The 22070-nt window shown below is 49.8% G+C and overlaps 2 protein-coding genes across 3 annotated transcripts in view; one reads left to right on the top strand and one right to left on the bottom strand.

Moving 5' to 3' along the window:
* LOC133370318 (cytochrome P450 2F3-like) overlaps nucleotides 1-7506 on the top strand; it is a 33367-nt gene extending 25861 nt beyond the window's left edge. For both annotated transcript variants that reach the window (XM_061596480.1, XM_061596479.1), the window contains 4 exons: nucleotides 1398-1539; nucleotides 2428-2615; nucleotides 3638-3779; nucleotides 5295-7506. In XM_061596480.1, coding sequence (XP_061452464.1) covers nucleotides 1398-1539; nucleotides 2428-2615; nucleotides 3638-3779; nucleotides 5295-5476 — 654 coding nt within the window. In that variant the 3' untranslated portion in view covers nucleotides 5477-7506. The remainder of the gene's footprint in view (nucleotides 1-1397; nucleotides 1540-2427; nucleotides 2616-3637; nucleotides 3780-5294) is intronic.
* A 1528-nt stretch (nucleotides 7507-9034) lies between these two features.
* LOC133370319 (cytochrome P450 2F3-like) lies at nucleotides 9035-22011 on the bottom strand. The gene is made up of 9 exons (XM_061596482.1): nucleotides 21752-22011; nucleotides 19274-19436; nucleotides 17897-18046; nucleotides 16259-16419; nucleotides 14994-15170; nucleotides 13679-13820; nucleotides 12743-12930; nucleotides 11658-11799; nucleotides 9035-10451 (listed from the first exon to the last, which is right to left on the bottom strand). Exons 1-9 carry the CDS (start codon nucleotides 21947-21949, stop codon nucleotides 10270-10272), a joined length of 1503 nt encoding a protein of 500 aa, XP_061452466.1. The 5' UTR covers nucleotides 21950-22011; the 3' UTR covers nucleotides 9035-10269.
* Between the last annotated feature and the right edge of the window lie 59 nt (nucleotides 22012-22070).

The raw sequence follows: 22070 nt of genomic DNA, 5'->3' as shown, positions 1-22070 counted from the left end.
AATAAAAACAATCCATTAAAATCCAACAGACGCGGCAGTAAGCATAGTAGCTGAGCACTTTTTGATGGCCTTGGTTGCAATGACTAGCAAAGGCCTGTGTGTGTCTGGGCAATTGTTCTCAGGAGGTGTCAAAAACTCACCATAACTGGCACCCGCCTTATTTCTGATGACCATCTGCATGTTGACGCTTCTGGTCCACTGTAGTTTTAATGGTTCTAGCTTACATGCCTCACATGAAAAAGTGTTACCATATCTTTCAAGCGAAGCTACCAGATATTATAGATCACAGGCAAATTATTTCTTCTCAACTACACACAAATAGCAGAATATTTTTACTAACTTTCAAAGGTTGCAAAGAAATTTGCTAGCAAACTCGCCACAGAATTCTCAGTACAATATCCTCAACAAGGGGAAATGAGAGCCCATGTTGGAGACTTATATATGCCCACATGCCTACAGTGGAAGTTGAAATATATAAATGAGGTTTGCCCATGTTCCATTTTAAAACTTTCTGTCCTAAAATGTGTTTTATGGACTTTTTGGGTGTTTGCATAATTTGGAGTTTTGCATTTGGTAAACATTTTATTTATCCCAATGTATTGTTAGCCTTTTTTCTGGTTTGCTTTTGGGTCGGAAGGGGCCTCCCATCTCTCTAGGCTCTTGCCCCATCTCCATTTCCCACCTAGCCCTGAAAGGGGGAGCAAAGGGCTCCTCCTCCTCCTTCCCTCCCCTCTCTTGCCTTCTTCGGTCTTCTTGGGTCATTTCCAGACGCCTTGTTTGTTCTGCATTCACCCTGATTTGTTTGTGGGGAGGCTATTCAACACTGCATCAAGCGATTACTGTCCCACACTTTCCAGTGCATTTCCCCACCACTTTCCTTATCGCAAAAAGTCTGATGGGAAGGCAGGTTTGTTGCACAAGTGTACTAAATCAACTTTAGTTGCACAACCTGAATTTGCTGGTATGTGATGGATTTTCACTTGAAAATAGTGACAGGCTGGCAGTGCCCTCAGTGCCAGCCTCTCCATCCTTCCCCTCGCCATTCCAGGAAGGAGAAGGGAGGAGGAGGAATGGCTGGCAGTAGGAGGCAAGACAGCAACCCTCGGAGGGCCAGATTTTGACCAAGCCCAGCCAGTTGCCAGCCTCTTGTCTAGAGGACTGGGTCTGGTAGAAGTCTCCTGCTGTGGTGTTTCACTGAGCAGGAAAGAATCCGCAGGGTCCAACATTTGGGAGATTAGATTTTGCAGAAATCTAATTTTGTAAGACTAGTGAGGTGAGGCCACAGCTAGATTAGTGAGGTCACATAAGCTTAGAGAGGTGACATGACCCCTGAGGGTGATAAACAGTACGCACCTTCTCTCCCTGGACATTTTGATCGTGCATGGATCTCTGTGCAGGACAAGGAAGACCCTCTCAGCCACTTCCACATTGACACTCTTGTCATGACTACCCACAACCTTTTCTTTGGGGGCACTGAGACCGTCAGCACTACCCTCCGCTATGGGATCCTCATCCTGATGAAGTATCCCGAGGTAGCAGGTAAGATGGCCACGTTGGTCGGGTATAGATGTGATGCTGCCCCCGTGTATACATGCACGCGAATTGAGCTGTCTCGGATCTTGAGGCAGAGTCAGGCATCTTTCCTGTCACCTGTTCCCCAATCCTTTTAACTGGAGCTGCCAGAAGTGGGACCTGGGACCTCCAGCATGCAAAGCGAGGGCTCTCTGCCACTGAGCTGTAGAGGAATTGGGGATGGAAGGAGCTGCCCTTTTTTACTCTCTCTGTTTTCACTTCCCCAATCATAAATCCAGTTCTCTACATTTCTGCAGCAATTTGCATTTTTTTTAAAAAAAGAAATCCTCATTAAAATCCTTCAGCTTTAAGTGTGAATTTCTCCTGATAAAACACATTTTTGTAGACAGTTCTAATGTACACAGTTTTGCAAGCAATTTCACCTAATGTAATACATTGTTGTATGTTGTTTTTGACTAATGTATGCATTTTTATGCACCCTTTCCCCTCATATACACATTTTTGTAAATACTGTTTCACTGGAGAATTGCTTTGCCAAATTTGGGTGAGTGTGAATTTGGGAGGATGGCTGCCTTTCGGTTCTCACACTGTTTTGGAAATGGCAAATAGATCTGGCTTTAAATGTGAACTGAACTGAATTCCCCCCATCCCTAAGAAGGACACATGGAGCTGTCTAGCCCTAAGTCAGACCTGAGGCCCATCTAGCTCAGTATCAGCTGCACTCCTGGCACTGGGTCTCCAGTTTTTCTGGCCGGGAGTCCCCGCTAGCCCTGCCTGGAGATGTCATTGGGGGTTGAACGGGGGCTTTCTGCGTGCAAAGTGGATGCTCTGCCACTGAGCCTCCCCCTCCCTGCCTGTTGCTGCAGCCATCCATTTCCTGTCTTGTGTTTTCAGCCAAGGTCCAAGAGGAGATCAACCGGGTCATTGGTCCTGACCGCAGCCCATTGACTGAGGACCGGGGGCAGATGCCATACACCGATGCCGTGATCCATGAGATCCAGCGATTCATTGATATCATTCCCACGGGGATCCCCCATGCTGTTACAAAGGACACCCACTTCCGGGGTTATGTCTTTCCGAAGGTACTTGAGGATTGTAACGTTGGACTGATTTTTTTTTTTTACCAACCAAGATGGGTTGCTGTTCAGGATAAGGGCAGGTGGTGGGAATTTGGACTGAGCCCTTCCAATTTGCACCGCTTGTGCTCCCACAAACTCCCACACACTTCAGTTCCTATCCTTGGAGAAGATGGGCCCAACTGGGAGCTCTTTCATGAAAGGATGAGGAGGCATGTGCTTCTCAAGCGCTGCTCCAGTTCTGGACTGCATTTCATGTGTAGAACAGGGTCAGCTCCATCCCATTGCAACATGCTTGTGTTGCCCTGCAGAGAATAATTCCTCTAGATGGGAGTGACAGAGAAATCTGTAGGGGCAGCAGCACAGCCTCCCAAGGCAGGGCCAGACATTTTTTGGAGAGAAAGTAAAGAATGTGCACATGGCGTACACCTGACTGTGAGAGTAGACAGGTGAGGCACACCCTGTGGGATAATCACTCAAGATATGGTGCCTACTGCGGCTGGTTTGCTTTTGGAGATTAATGAATAGATCAACCAGCTCAGCATACGAAGGAGGACTGAGTGATTCATAGACTAGATGGATGGGTCAATAAATGTAAAAAATGGTGGGTGGGCAGACTGACTAAAGGTCAATATGGTGTCCCCATCCACACCCTATAGATTTAAAGCACTCTTATACCACTTTAACTGCCATGGCGTTCCCCAAGGAATCTTGGGAACGGTAGTTTGTTAAGAGTGTGAGACTTCTTAGGAGACTCCTCACAGAGTTACAATTCCCAGAGTTCCCTGGGAAGAGGGATTGATGGTTAAACTACTTTGAGAATTGTAGCTCTGTGAGGGGAATAGGCGTCTCCTGCCCACAGTAGCAAACTACCGTTCCCAGAATTAATTGGGGGAAGCCATTACTGTTAAAGTGATATAAGAGTGCTTTAAATGTATGGTATGGATGTGACCGTGTTAGGAGAACAGTTCAAATGCTGGGGCATTTCTGGCTTCACCAACTCCCTTCCTTTTCTCTTTTCCCAACAGGGCACCAACATTATGCCTTTCCTTTACTCTGTCCACAAAGATGCGACCCAGTTCAAAAACCCAGAAGTGTTTGACCCCACCCACTTCCTGGATGAGAAAGGAGGGTTCCGCCTACACGATGCTTTCATGCCCTTCTCTGCCGGTGAGCGCCCTGTGGGGTGATGGTAGCAAGACAGGTGGATGGGAGGGGGGTGGGATGTCTTTTGTCTTGCCTGCTTGATGGAAAGGAGGAATGGTTCTGTTGGGGGGATGGAGATATAATGAAGCATCTTGGGGTCAGGAGGCCAATGACCATGGGTCATGTTGGGGCTGAGGGAGTGTGCAAGGGGGCTGGCTTATGTATGGGTCACAAGAAGCATCCGGCATGGTGAGAGGGTTTCTGGAAGCAATGTGGATCAATGGGCAGAGGTCTGAGAGGGAAAGTCCCTGGGCAGTTCCATCTTTCCTTCCAGTACTTTTGCAAGCAGCAAAGGGTTAGGGTTTTTGCTTGCTTGCTTGCTTGCTTGTTTATAAGGCAGTGTGTTTATACCATCCTTCAGCTTTATTTATAGGGGGAGTTACAAGAAAGAATATAAACAATTACAATGTATATGCAAAACGCTTCAGAGGCCTCAAAGATAAAACCAACATAAAATTTCAGCAAGGCTAAAATTGTATCCAAAAAGCAGGTAAAGAGAATGTTCTTCCTAACCCAGGTTCTTGTTTCGTGTGTAAAAAATGGTATCTCTTCCAGTTAAAAACAAAGCAAACTTTCTAAAAGCTTTCTTCATGCAAGTCAACAGAACTGAAGCCTTCTGCAGGCAGCTAGCTGAGTGCTAGATTTGGATTGGGGGAAATGGAGGGGAATGGAGGGTTTGAGGCTGCAAATCCGAACAAGATGGATCACTGTAAGGCCACTTTTTCTTCTGTACGTAGCCCCAGTCCTAGCTCTTAACGTGGAATTTTAACTGTGGACTACATTGCAGACCTGTCACCACAGCCCACTGTTCTGCCTGGCACACCCTCCCTGGGTGCTTTTGCTGGGCTGACACGTGTCCTTGAATGTGTGCTGGCCTGGATGGAGAGAGGTGTGTGTGTGTCCGTGTTGCCTACTTTACAGAGGACCATCCTCTCTTTGGAAGGCTGTCTGTCCAAGTGTCGTTTCAAGACTGAAAATGCGAGGAAGGGAGAAGCAGGAGGGCTCTAGCGGCTGCCCATTCACAGGCAGCAGCAGCACCTGGAGAGCAGACGGAGCAGGCTGATGGGGGCTTTATTGTATTTCTATTTTAATGATAGCAATGACCTCTAAATTTGCATCTTTGCATATAAATTAGCATATGCGAATGTTCTGCAGCTAGGTGCCCTCTTTCTCTTGTCCCTGTGTGTCTAGCAGAAACCTTTGGCTTTTTTTGCGTGGCTGGAATGCAGATTTCCCGGAGAGTCCCCCTGGATCCTGCACTCACCTTTGCCCCCCCCACATGTGCCCCGGAAGGAGGGAGTGTGGCCCTCGGGCTGAAGCAGGCTTCCTCAGCCTGGCTCTCCCGCCTGCACGGGCCTCGCCATAAAGCCTGGGGCTGTTCGGTGACGAGCAGAGGTCAGCCTTAACGACCAAGCCTGCAGGCAGCTGACGGCGGCGTCTCTCTCTCCCTCCCTCCCTCCCTCCCTCTCTCTCCCGCAGGGAAGCGCCTGTGCCTCGGAGAAGCGCTGGCCCGCATGGAGCTGTTCGTCTTCCTCACCACGCTCCTGCAGCGCTTCGCCTTCCAGCCGACGTGCCCGGAGGAGGAGCTCGACCTCTCGCCCCTGCTGAGCGGCCTCGGGAACGTCCCGCGCCCCTACACCTGCCGCGCCACCCCCCGCTGAACCCCGCCGCCGCCCCTGCCGCCTCTGCCGCCCCGCTCCTCCCGCGCCCCCTCGGCCCAGCCTTCCCCAAACGGCGCGCCCTCCTGGTGTTTCCAGGGTTACCACCTCGGGGCAGGCTGCCCCGGGATCTCCTTGCCTGCCACGGCTGGGGGGGGGGGGGCAACGCTGATGCAAACGGAAGGGCGAGAGGAGGCCAAGCAGGGCCTGGGTGGCGGATGGGGCTGCTGGAGGAGATGGGGAAAGCCAAGGGACGAGGGAGCCCCGCTGGCCACCCGAGCCCGGGCCTCCTGCTTCTTACATCTGGAGGCTGGCCGGGGCATCTGGCCGGGCCGGGTGGTTCTGCGCAGGGTGCCAGGTGCTTGCTTGCCTACGTGGCCCAGAACCGTAGGCCCCGAGAGAGGGGAATGTGAAGGGACCTTTCGCCTTTGCCAGCTACTGTCGCTGCTTGAAGCGGCTGAAGGAGACGGCAGGCGGCCCTTTCCCTCCCGCCTCGGGGACAAGGCTCTTTCCCAGGAGGGGAAGTGTCCAGCGCTGTCAGCTTTTTCTCCCCAGCTGAGGCAGCCTCTTCCATTGCGCTTAGCCAAATGAATGGGATCCGGCTGGATGGGTAAAACTTTCTCCTTGGCTGCAAAATGTGAGCAGTGGAAGGACCTTTACAAAGTCCTGCATGTTATCCCTTTGAATCAGAAGCTGAGACGCTCTAGGAAGGGGCTGTTTTCTGTAAGGAATGATTCCAAAGGATAGAAAAGAAAATCCCCAGGCTTAGTGGGTAAATCCAGTAAAATGCCAGGAATGGTTCTGGTTTCACCTCTATAAATGTCTTTCCCTAGAGCCTCTATGATGCTAACCTGAGGGATCATCCTGCAGGAACGCACCACTCTTGCAGACTTGATAGTTATTACCGGTTTCCAGGGAAGCCTCTGGACCGTACTTCAGTGAGGGGTAGGATGTGACGGTGGCGGCGGCCAAGGCCTTTCCCGGGGATTCTGAGCACCCTCCCCAGACAACAGTTCCCAGCATTCCTTGGGGAGAAGTCGTGACAAGGAATAAAAGCAATATAAGCTTGTACTGAAAATGTGTGTGGGTTTGCAGCGGGGCATTGGTATGGATGAAATGGGGTGGATCTAGGGCAGCCTTCCTCAACTTGGTGCCTTCCAGATGTTTTGCCCTATGACTCCCATCAGTTCCAGGCAGATCAGCCATGCTCACATCAGCCTCCTCCTCATCATATGGCCTTGCTGCCTGGGGCCGATGGGAGTTGTAGGACAAAATATCTGGGGAGCACCAGGTTGGTGAGGGATGATCTAGGAGAGGTGTGGGGAACCTGCAGCCCTCCAGATGTTGCTGAACTACAACTCCCATCATCCCTGGTCATTGGCCACACTTGCTAGGGCTGATGGGAGTTGTAGTTCAGCTGCCATAGGATGGCAGAGTCCCTGCAAAAGGCCTCAGGTTGGGCCAATTGGAGTCCCTCATTTCCTGCCAGATGGTGACTGCTGTGAGTCGGAGTACACAGTCCTGGACTGGATGCTGCCTTGGCCTGATTTGGGTAAAGCTGTTTCATATGTGCTACCCACATAGCTTTCCAGGCCAGGGATAGGAGCGGCATCAGCGGGGGGGGGGGGGTTCACTTCCAAAACGGTGAGGGTTACTCCATCTGGGGCAGAGCTGGCCCGAGTACACAAGCCAGCAAAGAGGGCGCCCGGGCAGCAGCATTTTGAAGGGGTGCCCCTGAAGCTGTGTCATTCTGAGAGGAGCATCCCAGAATCCTCTGCAACAATGTTACATGGGCTCCTGCAGCTCTCCTTTCATTTAGTGCTTCAGGGTGCAAAGTTCTTGTCTAGAAGAGCCAGCTGAGGCATCTGCTAAATATGCAAGCTGGATGGCGCCCAGTTTCCTCCTCAACATTCTTGGCCTGCCCAGAAGAAATATTAGACAGTGTTATCTAATCTAGTGTAATCTTACCTAGGTTGCGGTCTTTCTCAAGACACTGGTGTAAACATTTACGAATAAAGAAGTCTTCCGCTAAAGGGTGTTGAACTGTGTGTGTTCTTGCAAGTGCCTCCTCAAGGCCCAGACCCAAGGGCTTCTTCAGCACAGACAGAGGGAAGATGGCAGCACAGCTGATGCCGGTGGCAAGGGCCTGCTGGGAGGTTCCTCACCTGACACTCATTGCCCTAGCAGAGTGAGGGTGACGCTTGCTGCTGTGCCTTATGTGAGGCCAGGTTTGCCAGCCGTGTGCCAGCCTTCTTTCTGCACCTTGGCATTTAGGGCTATTCTAGATGACCTCTTTTTTTGAACCTTTATCCTGATTTGTTTGCAAGAAGGTTAGATGATGATGCGTCAAGGCAAGGAAGATCCAGCACACCCTTTCCAGTGCATTTCCCCTCACTTTCCTTATGGCAAAAAGTTTGAACATTTGGGGAAGTGGATTTGTTGCACAACCTTAATTTGCTGGACTGTGATTGAATCCCACCCCCCAAAAAAGTGGCATCTGGAAACACCCTTAGTTTTAGCTGTGATTTCTGGGAGAAGCAGTTTTCAGCAAACAGACAATCCTTTGCAGAACAATTAAAAACAAACAGCCAATCTTTGATACGCTCCCTTTCTTGCTGCCTCATTTCTACAATGAGGTGCAGAAATACTTGGGATGCAAATACTTGGCCATTGCTACCTCAACACCACTGCGGAGGCATGGCTTGGGTTGATCAGGCCCAAGTCACTGAGTACTTTACTTGAGCACTTGTCTCTTTTTTCATCCTTCTGTGTCATCATCATCGTCAATGGACACACAAAGGGCAGCTTTGCCCCCTCCCATGGTTTGCCCTTTCCTTTTGTAGCGGGGGAGGGGATTGTGGGAGCCCTTCTCTAAAAGCAGGATGGCCAGATTAAAGGCAGTGCAACAGCCTCATGGTCCTTGCAGGGTTGTGTAGATTGTAGATAAGGGAACTCAGATATTGACCTTTTCAGCAGAGGCTTTGCTTTGCATCCTGCCACCATCTGAGGTGCGGCTGGTGATGCCATGGGGCAGAGCCTCTTTGGGTAGTGCCGCCAAGGTTGTGGAACTACCCTCGCCCTGGAGACTTGCATGCCCTGCACACTATAGGCCAGAGATCCAGAGATGGAGAACTGTTGGCCCTCCAGATGTTGAGACACTCCAGTTGTGTACACACCATACATTTAGAGCACACACACACACCCAGTCCTCAGAGCTACAATTCCCAGCACCCTTAACCACAGTTCCCAGGATTCTTTGTGGGGGGAGGAGGGAATGCGTTTTAGATGTGTAGTGTGTATGCAACCTCCATCTCCCATCGTCCCCCTGACTGCTGGCTGTCCTGGTTGGGGTTGGCGGAAGGTGGGGTGCACAAAGTCTAGAGGGCACTGCTAGAGTCCTTGAGACATTCTGTAAAGATAGTTGTATTTCGCAGGGCGTTGGGGTTTGGGATTATCTGTTTCTAGTTTGCTGTTACAGCTTTGTTCTTAGCGGTTATTTTGCTGCAGCCTTGTGTTTCTGCATTATTCATCTTCTTTTTATAGATTGCTTTGATTTTTGGATTTTGCCTGGTTTTTATTTTATTAAGTCACTTTGGAAATCTTTAGTTGGGAAAGCAGCCTAAAAATACAACTAAATAAATTGGGCAGGTGCAGCTTGTGATGGCAAGGAACTGATGCAGTGGTGGGAAGAATGGAACTTGCCCCAAATCCTTCTCCTGTCCCCCCTCCGCCAGCCCCACTCACCTTCAGAGGGGGGGGAGGGGCCATCATTTGGATGACAGCCACTTCTTGGGCATGCTGCAGCAGCCAACATTCCTTCATTGAACCTGGGGTTAGACTGGATGGCTTTCAAGCCCTTCCACCCACCTTTGGACTCTGAGATTCTATGGAGCTCATCTTGCTATGCCCAGAGGCCCCAAATAATATAGCTTGACCCAAAGCTAACAGAGACAGAAGCCTTTTAAGCACCCAGGCCAGGGTGAAGTTGCTTGATGTGTCTTGTGTGAGCAATGCTGTGAATGATTTACAATGTCCCCGGCACCTTTGCAGAGCTTTGTTGTTGAGAAGAGACAAGTCCCTGCCCCCAGGAGCTCACAATCTAAAATGAACAATGGATGAAACCACAGAGGGAAGGGAAGGAGAGAGAAAAGTGACCAGGTACCTTTGCATGTGCTTAAAACGTGTCATGCAGTTGGTGAAGAAGATGAAGAGAGCAAGACAAGAAAAAGGGGGTTTTGAGGAAGCTTTTGAAGGTGGGGAGAGGGTTGGCACCAAGTCACAATGCATACATTCCTAGGAGAAGAGTTCCACATGTAGGGGGCAGCAAGGGAGAGTGGGCAGGGTCGGGGGCTGAGAACTCTGATGGCAAGAGCCACGAGTTTATAGACAGGCAGTTTCAGTGTGGACCACAAAGGGGCCAGGGTTTGTGTTGAGCCAGGCTGAAGAGGGTCAAGGTTGGCCCTGGAAGGCAGCAGCAATGTGGCTCCAGATTCACATGCCAAAGGAAGAGTTCAAGGAGAGAAGGTCAGAGGTGGATGGATGGGTGAGGAGGGCCCGAGGTTGTCGGCCTGAGTGCTGAACTCATGAAAGGCAACGGTGGGAGTGTTGTCAGAGAGAGAGAGAGAGGCCAGGCCAAGCACTGAGATCATGGAGGACAGCTGAATATGCAACACAAGAGGGATGGGGGTTGGGAGACAGGGGCTTACAGGATGAGCTTCCAAGCCTGAGAGTGAAAGCATCTCCAGAAGAAGCAAAGTCCGATCTCTGGCGGCCGGTCCTGGCCAGAGGAGGGTCTTTTATCGGGGGATGAGGCAGAACTGATAAGGGCGGGGGATGCTCCCCAGCCCAGTTGACTCCGGGGTGATGTCAATGTCCTCAGGCTTCATCAGGGCCTTCAGCTTGAAGTTCTGCAGGATGGTGGTGAGGAAGATGAAGAGCTCCATGACTGCCAGGCCTTCGCCCAGGCACACCCGCTTGCCTGCAGGGGAAGAAGAGGGAGAGGAAGGCCTCTGTGCCCTGAGCTTCAACAGGCAAGGGAGGTCTGTCCACGGCACCGTCCTACACCCCTCAGAGGTGGGCTTCGGGATAGAGTCACAGGGGGCCTGTCAGGGCCGGGTCCTCTGAGGGGCACTTCACCTCCCCTCCCCTGCAACCTTCTGAAAGTTTCTTCAACGCAGTAAGTGTTGTTGTGTCCAGAGCTTGTCCTCCTACACAGAGTAGCTCAACTGAAATTAATGGGTGCGGCTAAGTCAGGTCCAGTCATTTCAGTGGGACTAAACGTAGGTGGATACGACTGTAAACCGCTGGCCTTTTTTGCTTATGGAGATCTAACAGAAGATGTGTGCCAGCCAGATCCAACTCTGTTGCCCCTGAAGGGTTGAAAGGGAGGTGGGAGGGAAACTGGAAGCGGCTCCTGTCTGCGGACTGAGCTCCTGCCCCCTCATCTTCACCCCCTTGCCATGTCCTTAGTTCAAGCTCGCTTTCTCGCCTGGCCGCAAGGGAGACTAGTGGGCAGGAAACCAGCTTTCCCCAGCCTGGTGCCCCCCTTTTCCAGCTGTTGTGGACTACAGCTCCCATCAGCCTCATTGTCATACAGTCCAAAGCAACTGGAGGAGGAGGGCACCAAGTTGGGGAAAGCTGGCTTCCACTAATCTCGAGTTAGAATTTGTGATGTCAATGGGGAGTTTGCTTGCCAAAAGCACAGGTTGGGGGGTTGAGGGGGAGGAGTGCCCAGTCAGAAGGCTGGCATCTTCATTTTAATCTCTCATTTCAAGACCCTTTGCTGCAGCATCCTTGACTGAAGGAATGTGGGTCTCTGTGTGAGTGCAGAGTGCATCTCATTCACCACAGAACAACTACTCTCAAGCTCCCATCCTCATCTTCCTCCGTCATCTGGGATTAAGGTTGAAGGACCACAGAGGGCATAATGCTCAGGCAGGTCTGAACCCCTGAACCTTTCACAGCCAAAAAACATGCACCACCACTTTTGATTTTTTGAAAGAAGTGGAAGGATGGAGGGGACATAATATTTATTTATTTGTTAAATTTATATCTTGCCCTTCCTCCCAGTAGGAGCCCAGGGTGCCAGTCTTACACCTCACCACCTCTCCCTACAGAAAAAGAGGGTCTTGGAGAGGGAGATTTAAACATGGCCAATCCCATCCCAGTTTTGTCCTGCTGTTACCTGCGGAGAAAGCCAGGAAGGCATCGTTCTTCTTGAACCGCCCGCTCTCGTCCAGGAAATGAGTTGGATCAAAGGAGTTTGGATTCTTGAACTGCATCGGATCAAATTGAGATGTGCAGAGCAAAGGGATGATGTTGAGGTCCTGGGATTGGAAGAAGAGGGGCACAGCAGGGAGGAAGGGGAGGATTGGATTAGAACCCAGGATGATGAGTCCATATTAGACAAATGCTGGGCAATGGGGAAGGACTGTGGCTCAGTGATAGATAAGGATGTGCTAGAATTCCTCTCAATTTGGATTTGGTAACGAACTTTCCATTGATTCACTGATTCTCAGTTGCTGAGGATTGGATTTTAATGTAGCAAATTTCCATGGCTATTTTTGAAAAAGGACTTTTTTAAAAAAAATCCACCTCTAAAACATCAGTTGTAAGAATGATAATTTAGTGATGTTTCCTTCAAAATATTGGTATTTCCTTTAAAAATATAGATACTAATACAGGTATTTTTTCCAAGCGAAAACAAAGAGCAGGTCGGTCAAAGCAGCAGCTAGCAGATACAGAGTGGACTCAAATCGATGCCCGCCTGTTAGGCCAACAGAATGCTTTCAAACCGGCACTGGCCAATGGATCCCGTCCCTAGTGACAGAGCATCGAGTCCCGGCTCAGTCTCCAATGGCATCTCCAGGTAGGGCTGGGAAAGTCTCTTTTCTGTCTGAAATCCTGGAGAGCCGCTGCCAGTCAGAGTAGGCAGTACTGAGCTAGATGAACCAGCTGGCATAAGGCAGCTGTTCCTGCACTCCTGTGTTCAACCTTAGACTAAGTCAAGGCTCTCCTGAGCTTAGTCCTAGGACCTATTTTCAAGGCCCCATAATAATTAAAAAGGGCGCCACCCTGAGAACGTGCCGCTTGCCTTCCACTAAAAGTATCCACAGCCCAGTCTCGCCCATCCAGCTTACAGGGCAGGCAGAGAGTTTCCCCAGCAGGTTTCAGTCCTGACATTTCTCCATTTAGCAAACAGCCCATGAGAAATCAAGGCAGGGTGCTGGCGATGGGAAACTTCTCATAGACGGTTTCCCCTGTCCTCACCTTGGGGAGGCTGTATCCGCGGAACTCAATGTCTTTTGTGACAGTGTGGGGCACCCCCATGGGGACTATGTCGGCATAGCGCTGGATCTCATGGATGACGGCATCGGTATAGGGCATCCGGCTCCGGTCTTCCATGCATGGGCTGCGGTTCACCCCAATGACTCGGTCAATCTCTTCATGGAGTTTCTCTGCAATGAGAAAGAGTTCAGGCAAGTTTGCAAATGGCCCAACTGTGTGGTTGCCAGGGAAAGGGATAGGGATGGTTTGTAAGGGGTCAGTGAACGACAGGAAGTACTGGCGTGAACGGGGGAGTTGCAGGAAGGCAAAGACAGCTGGAGCTGCAATCTGACAGGCTCCCTTAAAGACCCACTGATTTCAGTGAGTTTATTAAACCTAAGTCTGTAGGCACGGTTTCCTATAGGGCCAGTCCTAGCTGCTGGGTGGCCTCGTTATATTTTTTATGGGACTTGAGGAGTTCAGAGTAATGTCAGTTTGGACTAGGAACTTGCCGCCAGCTATTGCCATCATGCCCCGGATGTGGCTGTCAGCTGGTTGACAGCTGTGTCGGAGTGGATTCCTGCTTGGTCTGACCAGGATGACATTATTCCTGTGCTCTTCTGATTGCCTATTAATTCACAATAGTCACTTTTTTCCAGAAAGGTGAACTCAATGTGACTTTCAAAAACAAGAGTAAAAACCACCTAAAATGCTGCCCAGTAATATGCATGAACCAGCAGATTCTGAATTTGGGATATGGAATTTGCCCCTCCCCTCCTCCGTGTGAGGTTTTCCCATCCCCTTTGATAGCCTCCCCTTTGCTTCTTGGCCCCCTCCCCTTTACCATCCCTGGCAGGCAGGTTGAACTAACTGGCCAACGCCCACCCCTCCCGTGGCATTCCTGAGTGCAATGAGGTCCCATTCCTTTTCTGGGCGTACCTTCCACCTCAGGGTGCCTCATGAGGATTCGGAGCCCGTATCTCAGGGTTGAACTGACCGTCTCTGTCCCAGCAAAGAAGAGGTTAACGGTGGTCTTCGACATGGTGTCCTCGTTGAAGTGGGTGTTGGCGTTGTTCTTTTCCTGCAAGGGGGATGGGAGAGGATGGGAATTCTTTATAGCTCCAGTTCATTTTGCCATCGCAATAAACCTTGTGAGGAATATAGTTAATGATGCTATCATCTCACAGGGCTCCTCCAGGCATCTTTTTCTGAGTGTGTGTGTGTGTGCTCATTCACGATGATTTGTGCTGATGATGGTATCGGGCGGTTACATGCAATCCTGCTGTCGATACTGTTTGCACCTGCAAAAGCTTCCAGGAGGACATAGAGCATCCTTTCCAACTGGTGCATGTCCCGTAGCCGCTTGCTAAATCCTTGTAACTTTTCACATCACAAATGTTCAGGTTTATTTTTTGTCCCACTATTGTTGCGCAAGAGCCGCCCCTCCAGGTGTCAATCATGTGGTATCATTCAGGAAGCATTGCAGAACAACTCATAAAAGGGAACGATATGTAGGTGGTCCAGTATAAGCCTACCACTGATGCACTGTTATTGTGTCAATGCCATGCTGCAGAATGCACCTGCAAAAAAAAGCCAGTCTGGAGAGGCCCACAGATGAGACAGAGGCAAATTGCCTGGGCTGTGCAAAAATCTGAATCCAAATCACCTTGACTGAAAGCTCCATTGGCTACCATCATTCCAACTCTTGATGGATCATAGAATCCTACAATAGTAGAATTAGAAGGGGTCTATAAGGCCATCGAGTCTAACCCCCTGCTAAATGCAACTTAAAACTTAAAAGTTTAAGTGGGTCAGTCTGGTCCATCTTGACACTTGAATCCCAGTGGAAGCTTCAGCCCAAGGCAATTTGCTGCACACCCCCACCACACATCAAAAGAATGGGGACCCAGCACCCTCTGTGATGTCACCAGGTGACCTGCTGTTTTTTTCTACCTTTTGGCTCAGTCTACATCATTGGCTCTCCTAAACCTATTGCTGTCCCACACAAACGCTGTGCAATTGGGATAACCCTTGTTGCAGTCTATACTACAAACTTGCACCAGTTTTACATCAGTTTAGCTGTCATGACTTTCCCCCAGAGGAACCTGGGGATTTTATGCTGAGAAATCACAGTTAGAGAACTGTACCTCCCCTCCTCCTCCTCCTCCTCCCAGCATGACAACTTTCCTGGATTCCCTGCAAAGAGGGAGAGAATCTGGAATGGGTGGCCTGCTACTTTCGGTGCTGAAGATACCTGTTGGATTTTGATGAGGAAGCAGTCGATGAAATCCCGCGGGGTGTTGGGGTCCAGTGTTTGCCGGTTCATCTCCAAACGCTCACCCACAAACTTTGCCAGTTTCAGGTAGTTTTTGTAGATCTGCCGGTGAGGCCCTGGGATGTGCCTCATGATCTCTGGGAAGGTGAAGAGCAGCTGCAGGAGAGCAGAGAGGAGATGACAGTCACAGACCCCAGTTTATATAGCTTGCCTCCCGGTGCATTTCCCACAGCTGTTTCTGACAGGGAGGTGGATGCCCATCCAGTTGTAACAAGACTGGGACACTTGCCTGACTCTTACCTGGTGAGTTTTTAGATGCAAGCTGCAGGCAATTTTATGTCCCCGAGCTTTTAATTGAGAATATTTGATTGTGCTGTCTTCTGTTTTTCATGGTTTATTTTTTTACTGCTGGTGTTAGTTTGTATGGTTACTGTGTTGCTGTTCATTTTAGTTGTTTGTAATCTTGAGTTAGGATTTGTTTTCTTTTATTTGCTTTTTGTTTATGGAGTCTACGGCAATATGGACTTTCCACAGGAAGAGGTAAGGGACGCCTGAACAAGGTGGATGAATTTGTCACTTTTGCTGTCTCTGTTTCTTGTTTTGCTAATCTTAAATCCAGTTTGCTACATTTCTGTGTCAGTTTTCAATTTTTTTTATGATAGTTTGTCAGCATCTTAGTGTGCATTTCTCCTTACAGTTATTTCTGTATGTAATTATGCACATTTTGCAAGAAATTCCCCCTAATACAATTTTCACTAACATACATTTTTATGCACACTTCCAGTAATAGTTGAATTTTTGTAACACTGTTTTGGGTTGGAGAAGTGCATCACAAAATTCAGAGAATTGCTGTGTGTTGGTCTGTGCATTGTTTCAGGAAGTGCAAACTAGGTAGGTTTACATTAAAATGTGAACTGCTGCAAATTTCTCTCCCATCCTGAATATCATTTTCTGGGGAGTTAGATCGGGAGAGTAGTAACAGGCTTCGTGTCCTGCTTATGAGCGTCCCAGAGGCCCCTGGCACAGCCACGGTGCTGGACCTCAGAGGCTGGATTTTCACTCTGATCTGGCATGCCTCTTCTTGTTTTTTTAAATAACTTTCCTCAGTCAATATATCCATCTTAGAAAGCTTTGGGACAAAAGATAGGACAAATGTGTTTAAAATGAAATAAAGATGTATACACGTAAACAGTTGCAGCCGTGGGGACCCTCCCCTCCCAGTTTCCCTCCCTTTGTGGACTCACTTGTCCCCAGGTGGAGCTCATGAGCTTCCAGTTGCTGTTGATGAGGTCGAGCAACATGAGGAATTTCTTGTCTGTGTATTCAAAGCGGTCTCCAAAAACTAAGGTGCAGATGATGTTGGAGCCAGCACAGCTCAGGAAGAAGGTGGGGTCAAAGGGCTTGCCTGTAAATAAAGCAGGATGAGGTAGAGAGAGGTGTTGCTGTAGTTGTTTTGAGAGCCAGTGTGGGGTAGTGGTTAAAGTGCTGGACTACGGCCTGGGAGACCAGGGTTCGAATTCCCACATAGCCATGAAGCTCACTGGCTGACCTTGGGCCAGTCACTGCCTCTCAGCCTCATGAAAACCCTATTCATAGGGTAGTCATAAGTCAGAATCGACTTGAAGGCAGTATGTACGTACATGTCGTTGTTTTTAAAGTGTCTTTCACAGATTTCTAATGCCATCCTCAGTAACTGTCCTTATAGAACCATAGAACAGAATCATAGAATCGTTGAGTTGGAAGGGGCCTATAAGGCCATCAAGTCCAACTCCCTGCTCAGTGCAGGAACCCAAATGAAAGCATCCCTGACAGGTGCATTTATTTATATTCTGGTTTTCCACTCCCAGATCCACAAAGCAGCTAACAACAGCTTTTAAAATATGATTTAACAACCTAGATGCCACCACAACAAGCATTCTTGCATGGAGGGAAGCCACAGCTGGACCCTAAAAGCCAGCAGCCCCCAGCCTGGCAAAGGTGCCCACCTGAGTGGTTCTGGCGGGTCTGCATGGCCCTCCTGTGTTTGTCACGCAGGACCAAGGAGGAGATGGGCCAGAGAGCTGGACAGGCTTGGAGCAGGTCCTTTCTCTTAAAATAGGACAGCCTTTGCCAACTTGATGTCTTGGATTACAACACCTACAATGGCCGTGCTGGCTGGGGTTGATGGGAGTTGTAGTCTGGGACACTTGGAGATTGACAGGTTGGGGACATTGTTGTGTGTGGAAAGCTCCCTCCATTTGTCCACACTCAAAGCCCACCCAGCCTCTTTTCTTTCTCTGTCTCTCGCAGTGTTAGCCAACTAGACCAAATACTCCAGTTCACAGTTTAGCAAGTCTTCTGTGGACTTTGATTTCAGTATATGTTTCATCAGGAGACTGAGTTGCCACCTTTTCTCTTTTTTTTCCTGGCCCTGCTCCTGTGCGTTTCAACGGCAGCCTGAAACACAGCATGTGTTTCTGCCACGATGGGAGAATCTTGACCTGCTTAAATAATTTTGCCAGGTCAGGCTGGTGATGAAGAGACAAGGAGCAAAGGCTGTGAGGAAGCAGAAGCAACACAGGAATGACATATCCCGAGTTAGACCATTGGCTCTGCTAGCCATGGCATTGCCATCACCGCCTGGCCACAGCCATCCAGGGTTTTAGGAAGGGACGGTCCCAGCCCACCTGGAGATGCCATTGGGGACGGAACCCAGGACCCCCAGCATGCAGTGCAGGGGCCCTACCACTGAGTCCTGACCTTCCCCGAGAAGGGGAGATTCGGCGCAACTTCCACAGGAAGCCATCTCTTGTCCTGAATTGCTTTCTCTTCAGTGGGAAACCGCGTCCCAGGAACAAAAGGCATCAGCTTCAGATTGCCCCCTCACCAGCCACAGAGCCCACCTTCGGTTTTGCGGAACTCAGCCACCAGGAACTGCGCCTCCTCCTTGATCCGCTCCTCAATGGACCGTTTCCCCATCCCAAAGTTCTTGAAGGTACTGATGGCAAACCTGCGCAGTTGCCTCCACCTCTCCCCGGTGCCATACACGATACCTGAGGGAAGAGGCGGAGGAAGCGAGGAATAAGCCCAGGACCACTGGCACAATTCCCCAGTAAGAACCCTCTGACCAGGGAGGCAGTGTGGTGCAGTGGTTAGAGTGTCAGATTGGGACCCACTCAGCCATGAAACTCACTGGGCGGGCCAGTCACCATTGCTCAGCCTAATTTACCTGACAGGGTTGTCCTCCTGAGGATAAAATGGGGAGGGGAGAACTATTTATGTCATCTTGCGCTCCTTGGAGGAAAGGGGGTGGGATATTAATGTAAAATAAAAATAAATAAGCCACAAAAAGGTTTCCCCTGAAGACAGAGAGGCCTGGCTAGCTGGTGGCAGTGTTGCAAGCTCTGAGCACTCTCTAGCCAAGTAGAGGTTGGCTTATGTGCAGACATGTGGGCAGCAAATTCAGGGTTTCATTTGCATGGTCCTAGAATGAGGTGCTAGCAACCTCCGGAGGTCTTGGGACCTGGTGGCCCCCACAGGCGGATCCTCATGGGTGATGGAGAGACACAGGCAGGTGATCTACACTGCTCTCTCTCTCTCTCCCTCTCTCCAGCCCTGACCCCGGGGCTTCCTCTGAGTTTGGGCTCAAGCCCCTTTCCGCGACTAAGCTTCAGTCTCAGAACACATTATGTCAGTCTCAGACATAATACAGGGGAGAATTCCTTCCAACGTGTGCCCAGGGCCCTTTCTTCTCAATTGAGAAACTACCACTACCAGCAGCACTGACACTTCTGGGAACTGAGCAAGGGATTGTTGAGCCCCAGAAACACCCCCCCTTTCACACACACACACGCATGCACGCATTCACGCACACACACAAATATGGAGGGGTGTAGTTGTGGGGGGACTCAGGGGGCCTTAGACTTCTTATCTTTTTAGGAGCAGGGTCCCAGCAGGGTCCCTATGTCTCTAGCATTCTACAAGCCAATCAGCATGAAAGGGGAGTGTGTTAGCTACTGAGAAGAGTCTTCTAACATGTTTCCTTGTCCTTTCCTGCTGATTGGAGCCAACCAGAGTGAAAGGAGGTGAGTCAAATACTGAGAAGACTCTTTTCAGTGGTAACACTCTCCTCTTTCACGCTTATTGTTTCCTAGGCATTAACAAGGATCTCATTTTCAACCCAGCAGCAAAAAAGTGGGGAGGAAGCATGGCTGTGACTGACATGAAGGGACCCTGCACTTCTGGATTTGCCACTACACGACGGCACACGTGTTCCTCACCATTTCCTTTGCTCCACATCTGGACAGCAGGGAAGTCGCCTCGGCCGCTGAACTCTTCTGCCTTGTCAATCAAAGCCTCCTTGAGCACCTGGTAGCCAGAGAGGACCACGCAGGGCCGAGAGCCCAGGTAGAAGGTGTACATGGGCCCGTAGGTCTTGCTCAGCTGCCAAGGAGAGGAAGAAGCCTGGTGTAGGACAGATGGTGCCGGCTGGGATTTCGGGGGGGGGGGAGCATGTGTGTGGGAGTGTTTTCTCTTAGGGCAAGAGGAGATTAAAAGGAACCCAAACCCCACTAAAGCTTTGCCCAGTCTGGTGCACTTTGGACTGTGCCTCCACCAGCCCCAGCATGGCCAGCCCTGCAGAGCACCAGGCTCCAGAAAGCTGCTCCAAGAGGTTGCAGTTGTTGGTTTGTAGGCTGACTCCTCCCATCCCAGTTGTCCTCCTTCAGGACATCTGATTTGCTGGCCCTGTCTTCAGCTGGAGGGTGGCCTAACTCCTCCTTGCCTGCCCTGTTGCTTGCAGATCAGAAGAATGGATGGTCTCAGAAAGGCCAGCATTTCTAATCTGGTTTAAAATGGCCTAAAATGTAGCAGCTGATCAAATGTCCCAAGCCAGGGCTTACCCTATATCAGGAGTGGGGAACATTTGCTGCTCCAGATGTTGCTGAACGACAAACTGGCCATGCTTGCTGGGGCTGGTGGGAGTTATAGTTCAGCGACATCTGGAGGGCCACGGGTCCCCCACCTTTGCCATAGGCCTAGAGTAAAGTTACGGGAGCTTCCAGATGACCTGTTTATTCACCCTGATTTATTTGCAGGGAGATTAGCTGACACTGGCTATTTAACCGGCATTCATTCTAATCTGTTTGCATGGAGGTTAAACAATGTTGCAACAAGCAAATGTTATGCCAGGCATTCTCCCGGTCATTTTCTTTATCACAAAAAAGCAAGTTTGTTGCTCAAGAGCTCCAAATCCTTGCACAACCTGAATCTGCCAGTATATGACTGACTCCCACACCAAAAGAGTGACTGTCTGAAAGTGCCCTAATGAAGAGGTACCTACTCATGAAGAGAGTTGCTGGAGGCCTCTTTTGGGGCTCCTTGAGGTCTTCACTGGCACCCCCGGTTCACTTGGCGAACAAACCAACACATTTCATTGATGAGATGGATAAGAAAGTTCAGGCTGGAGACTCTGGGGGTGCACCAGGAGCCCAGCAAGCTGCCTTTATAGGCCCTCTAGCTTAGAGTTGTCTGTACATACTGACTGACGGGGCTCTTCACGCTCACCAGGGACTGCACCTGGGGCCTTCTGCATGCAAAACAGGTGCCCTGCCCTGCCACTGAGCTGCACCCCTCCTTCAAATGTTAATGGTACAGTCAGCCTCCCTGCTTCTTCAAATAGGGTTGTCTTGGGTCCTCTCACTCCGTACAGCAAAATCATGCCAGTAACCCGGAAGCCAAACAGCAACAGTGCCTTTTGCTTTGGAATAAATTAAAGCAGCCTTCCTCAACCTGGTGCCCGCCAGTGGTTTTGCACTACAACTCCCAGCATCATGTGGCCATGCTGGATGGGACTGATCGGAACTGCAGCCCAAAATATACGGAGACAAAGCTGTCCAGCGAGTAATTTCTTTGTTTTAAAAAACCTTCTTTTCTATAGAAATAAGGAATGAAGCTAATGCTCACTTTTGTATCTTGTTATATTTTCTGTTTAATAAGTTTTAAATTAAACTCAAAAGGCCCTCTGTCCTCTGGCGCACTGTGACACTTTGAAGGGGCTGCTTGGGCAGGTGCCTCTGCCCCACTCACCCTCCAGCCACTGACAGCTCTTGAGTTCTTCATAATGTCCCAGCCTGGCCATGGGAGCAGAAACCATTCACTAAAGCACATTTTTCTGCCCCCTCAAGTATCATGGGAGCTGTAGTTTAACCCTCACAGAGCTATAATTCCCAGCATCCTCAACAAACTACAGTTCCCAGGATTCACCTGTGGTTTCTCCCTAGAATGGACAAGCCAGGCGCTTCAGCCCCAAATGTAGCTCCCTGTACAATACAGAAAGTGAGCCCGGGGAAGGTGCTCTCTTTGATGGGACACTTGATCTCCCTCTAAGCCACCCTCTTCTTCTTTGAAATGAAAAGCTACAGGAGGCAGACAGAGTTGAATTTTAAATAAAGATAGAAAATAAGTACTGGAGCTCAAGCCTACTTGGAAGCCCTTGTCTCTAATACCCAAAAAGCTACAGTCTGCTCTGATGATCTAATAGTGAGAGAATGACACTTTGTGCATGGTCTAAGGCTCTCTTGTATTTAATTCTTCTTTCTCACATTTTGTGGCTGTTTTGAAAGAAGCCCTTTTTATCATTGGAAATGCTCCTCCCCTGCCCCCTCCCCAAATAACTGAAAGTCATTCCACTTTCATGCCTCAGGAAGAAAAGTAAATAACCTCCCCTCCCCAAGCCCACACGGTTGCTGCGGTCTCACTTCTCTCAGAGACTTGATCAGCTCCTTGATGTCGACCTGGAGCATGTTTCCGATGAAAGGCAGTGGGGTGGGCCCTGGAGGGAGGCTCCCAAACTTCCTTTTTGAGGAGAAGTGGAGGAAGAGGAGGCAGGAGATGGCCATGGCTAGGAGAATGCTGAAGGCCCCACTGAAGTCCATCCTGGTGGAGAAGATCTCCATGGCTTTGGTGGCAGCTTGCAGAGTCTTTGTGTTTGCAGTGTGGCCTTGAGCGGACTATATAGAGATGTCAGGGAGACCAGCTTCAAACTGGCTTGCACTGCACACACCCCCTTTGGCAAAC

Source organism: Rhineura floridana, chromosome 15 (genome assembly GCF_030035675.1).
Source record: "Rhineura floridana isolate rRhiFlo1 chromosome 15, rRhiFlo1.hap2, whole genome shotgun sequence".
Taxonomy (NCBI): Eukaryota; Metazoa; Chordata; class Lepidosauria; order Squamata; family Rhineuridae; genus Rhineura; species Rhineura floridana.
This window is presented reverse-complemented; position numbering and strand designations above follow the sequence as displayed.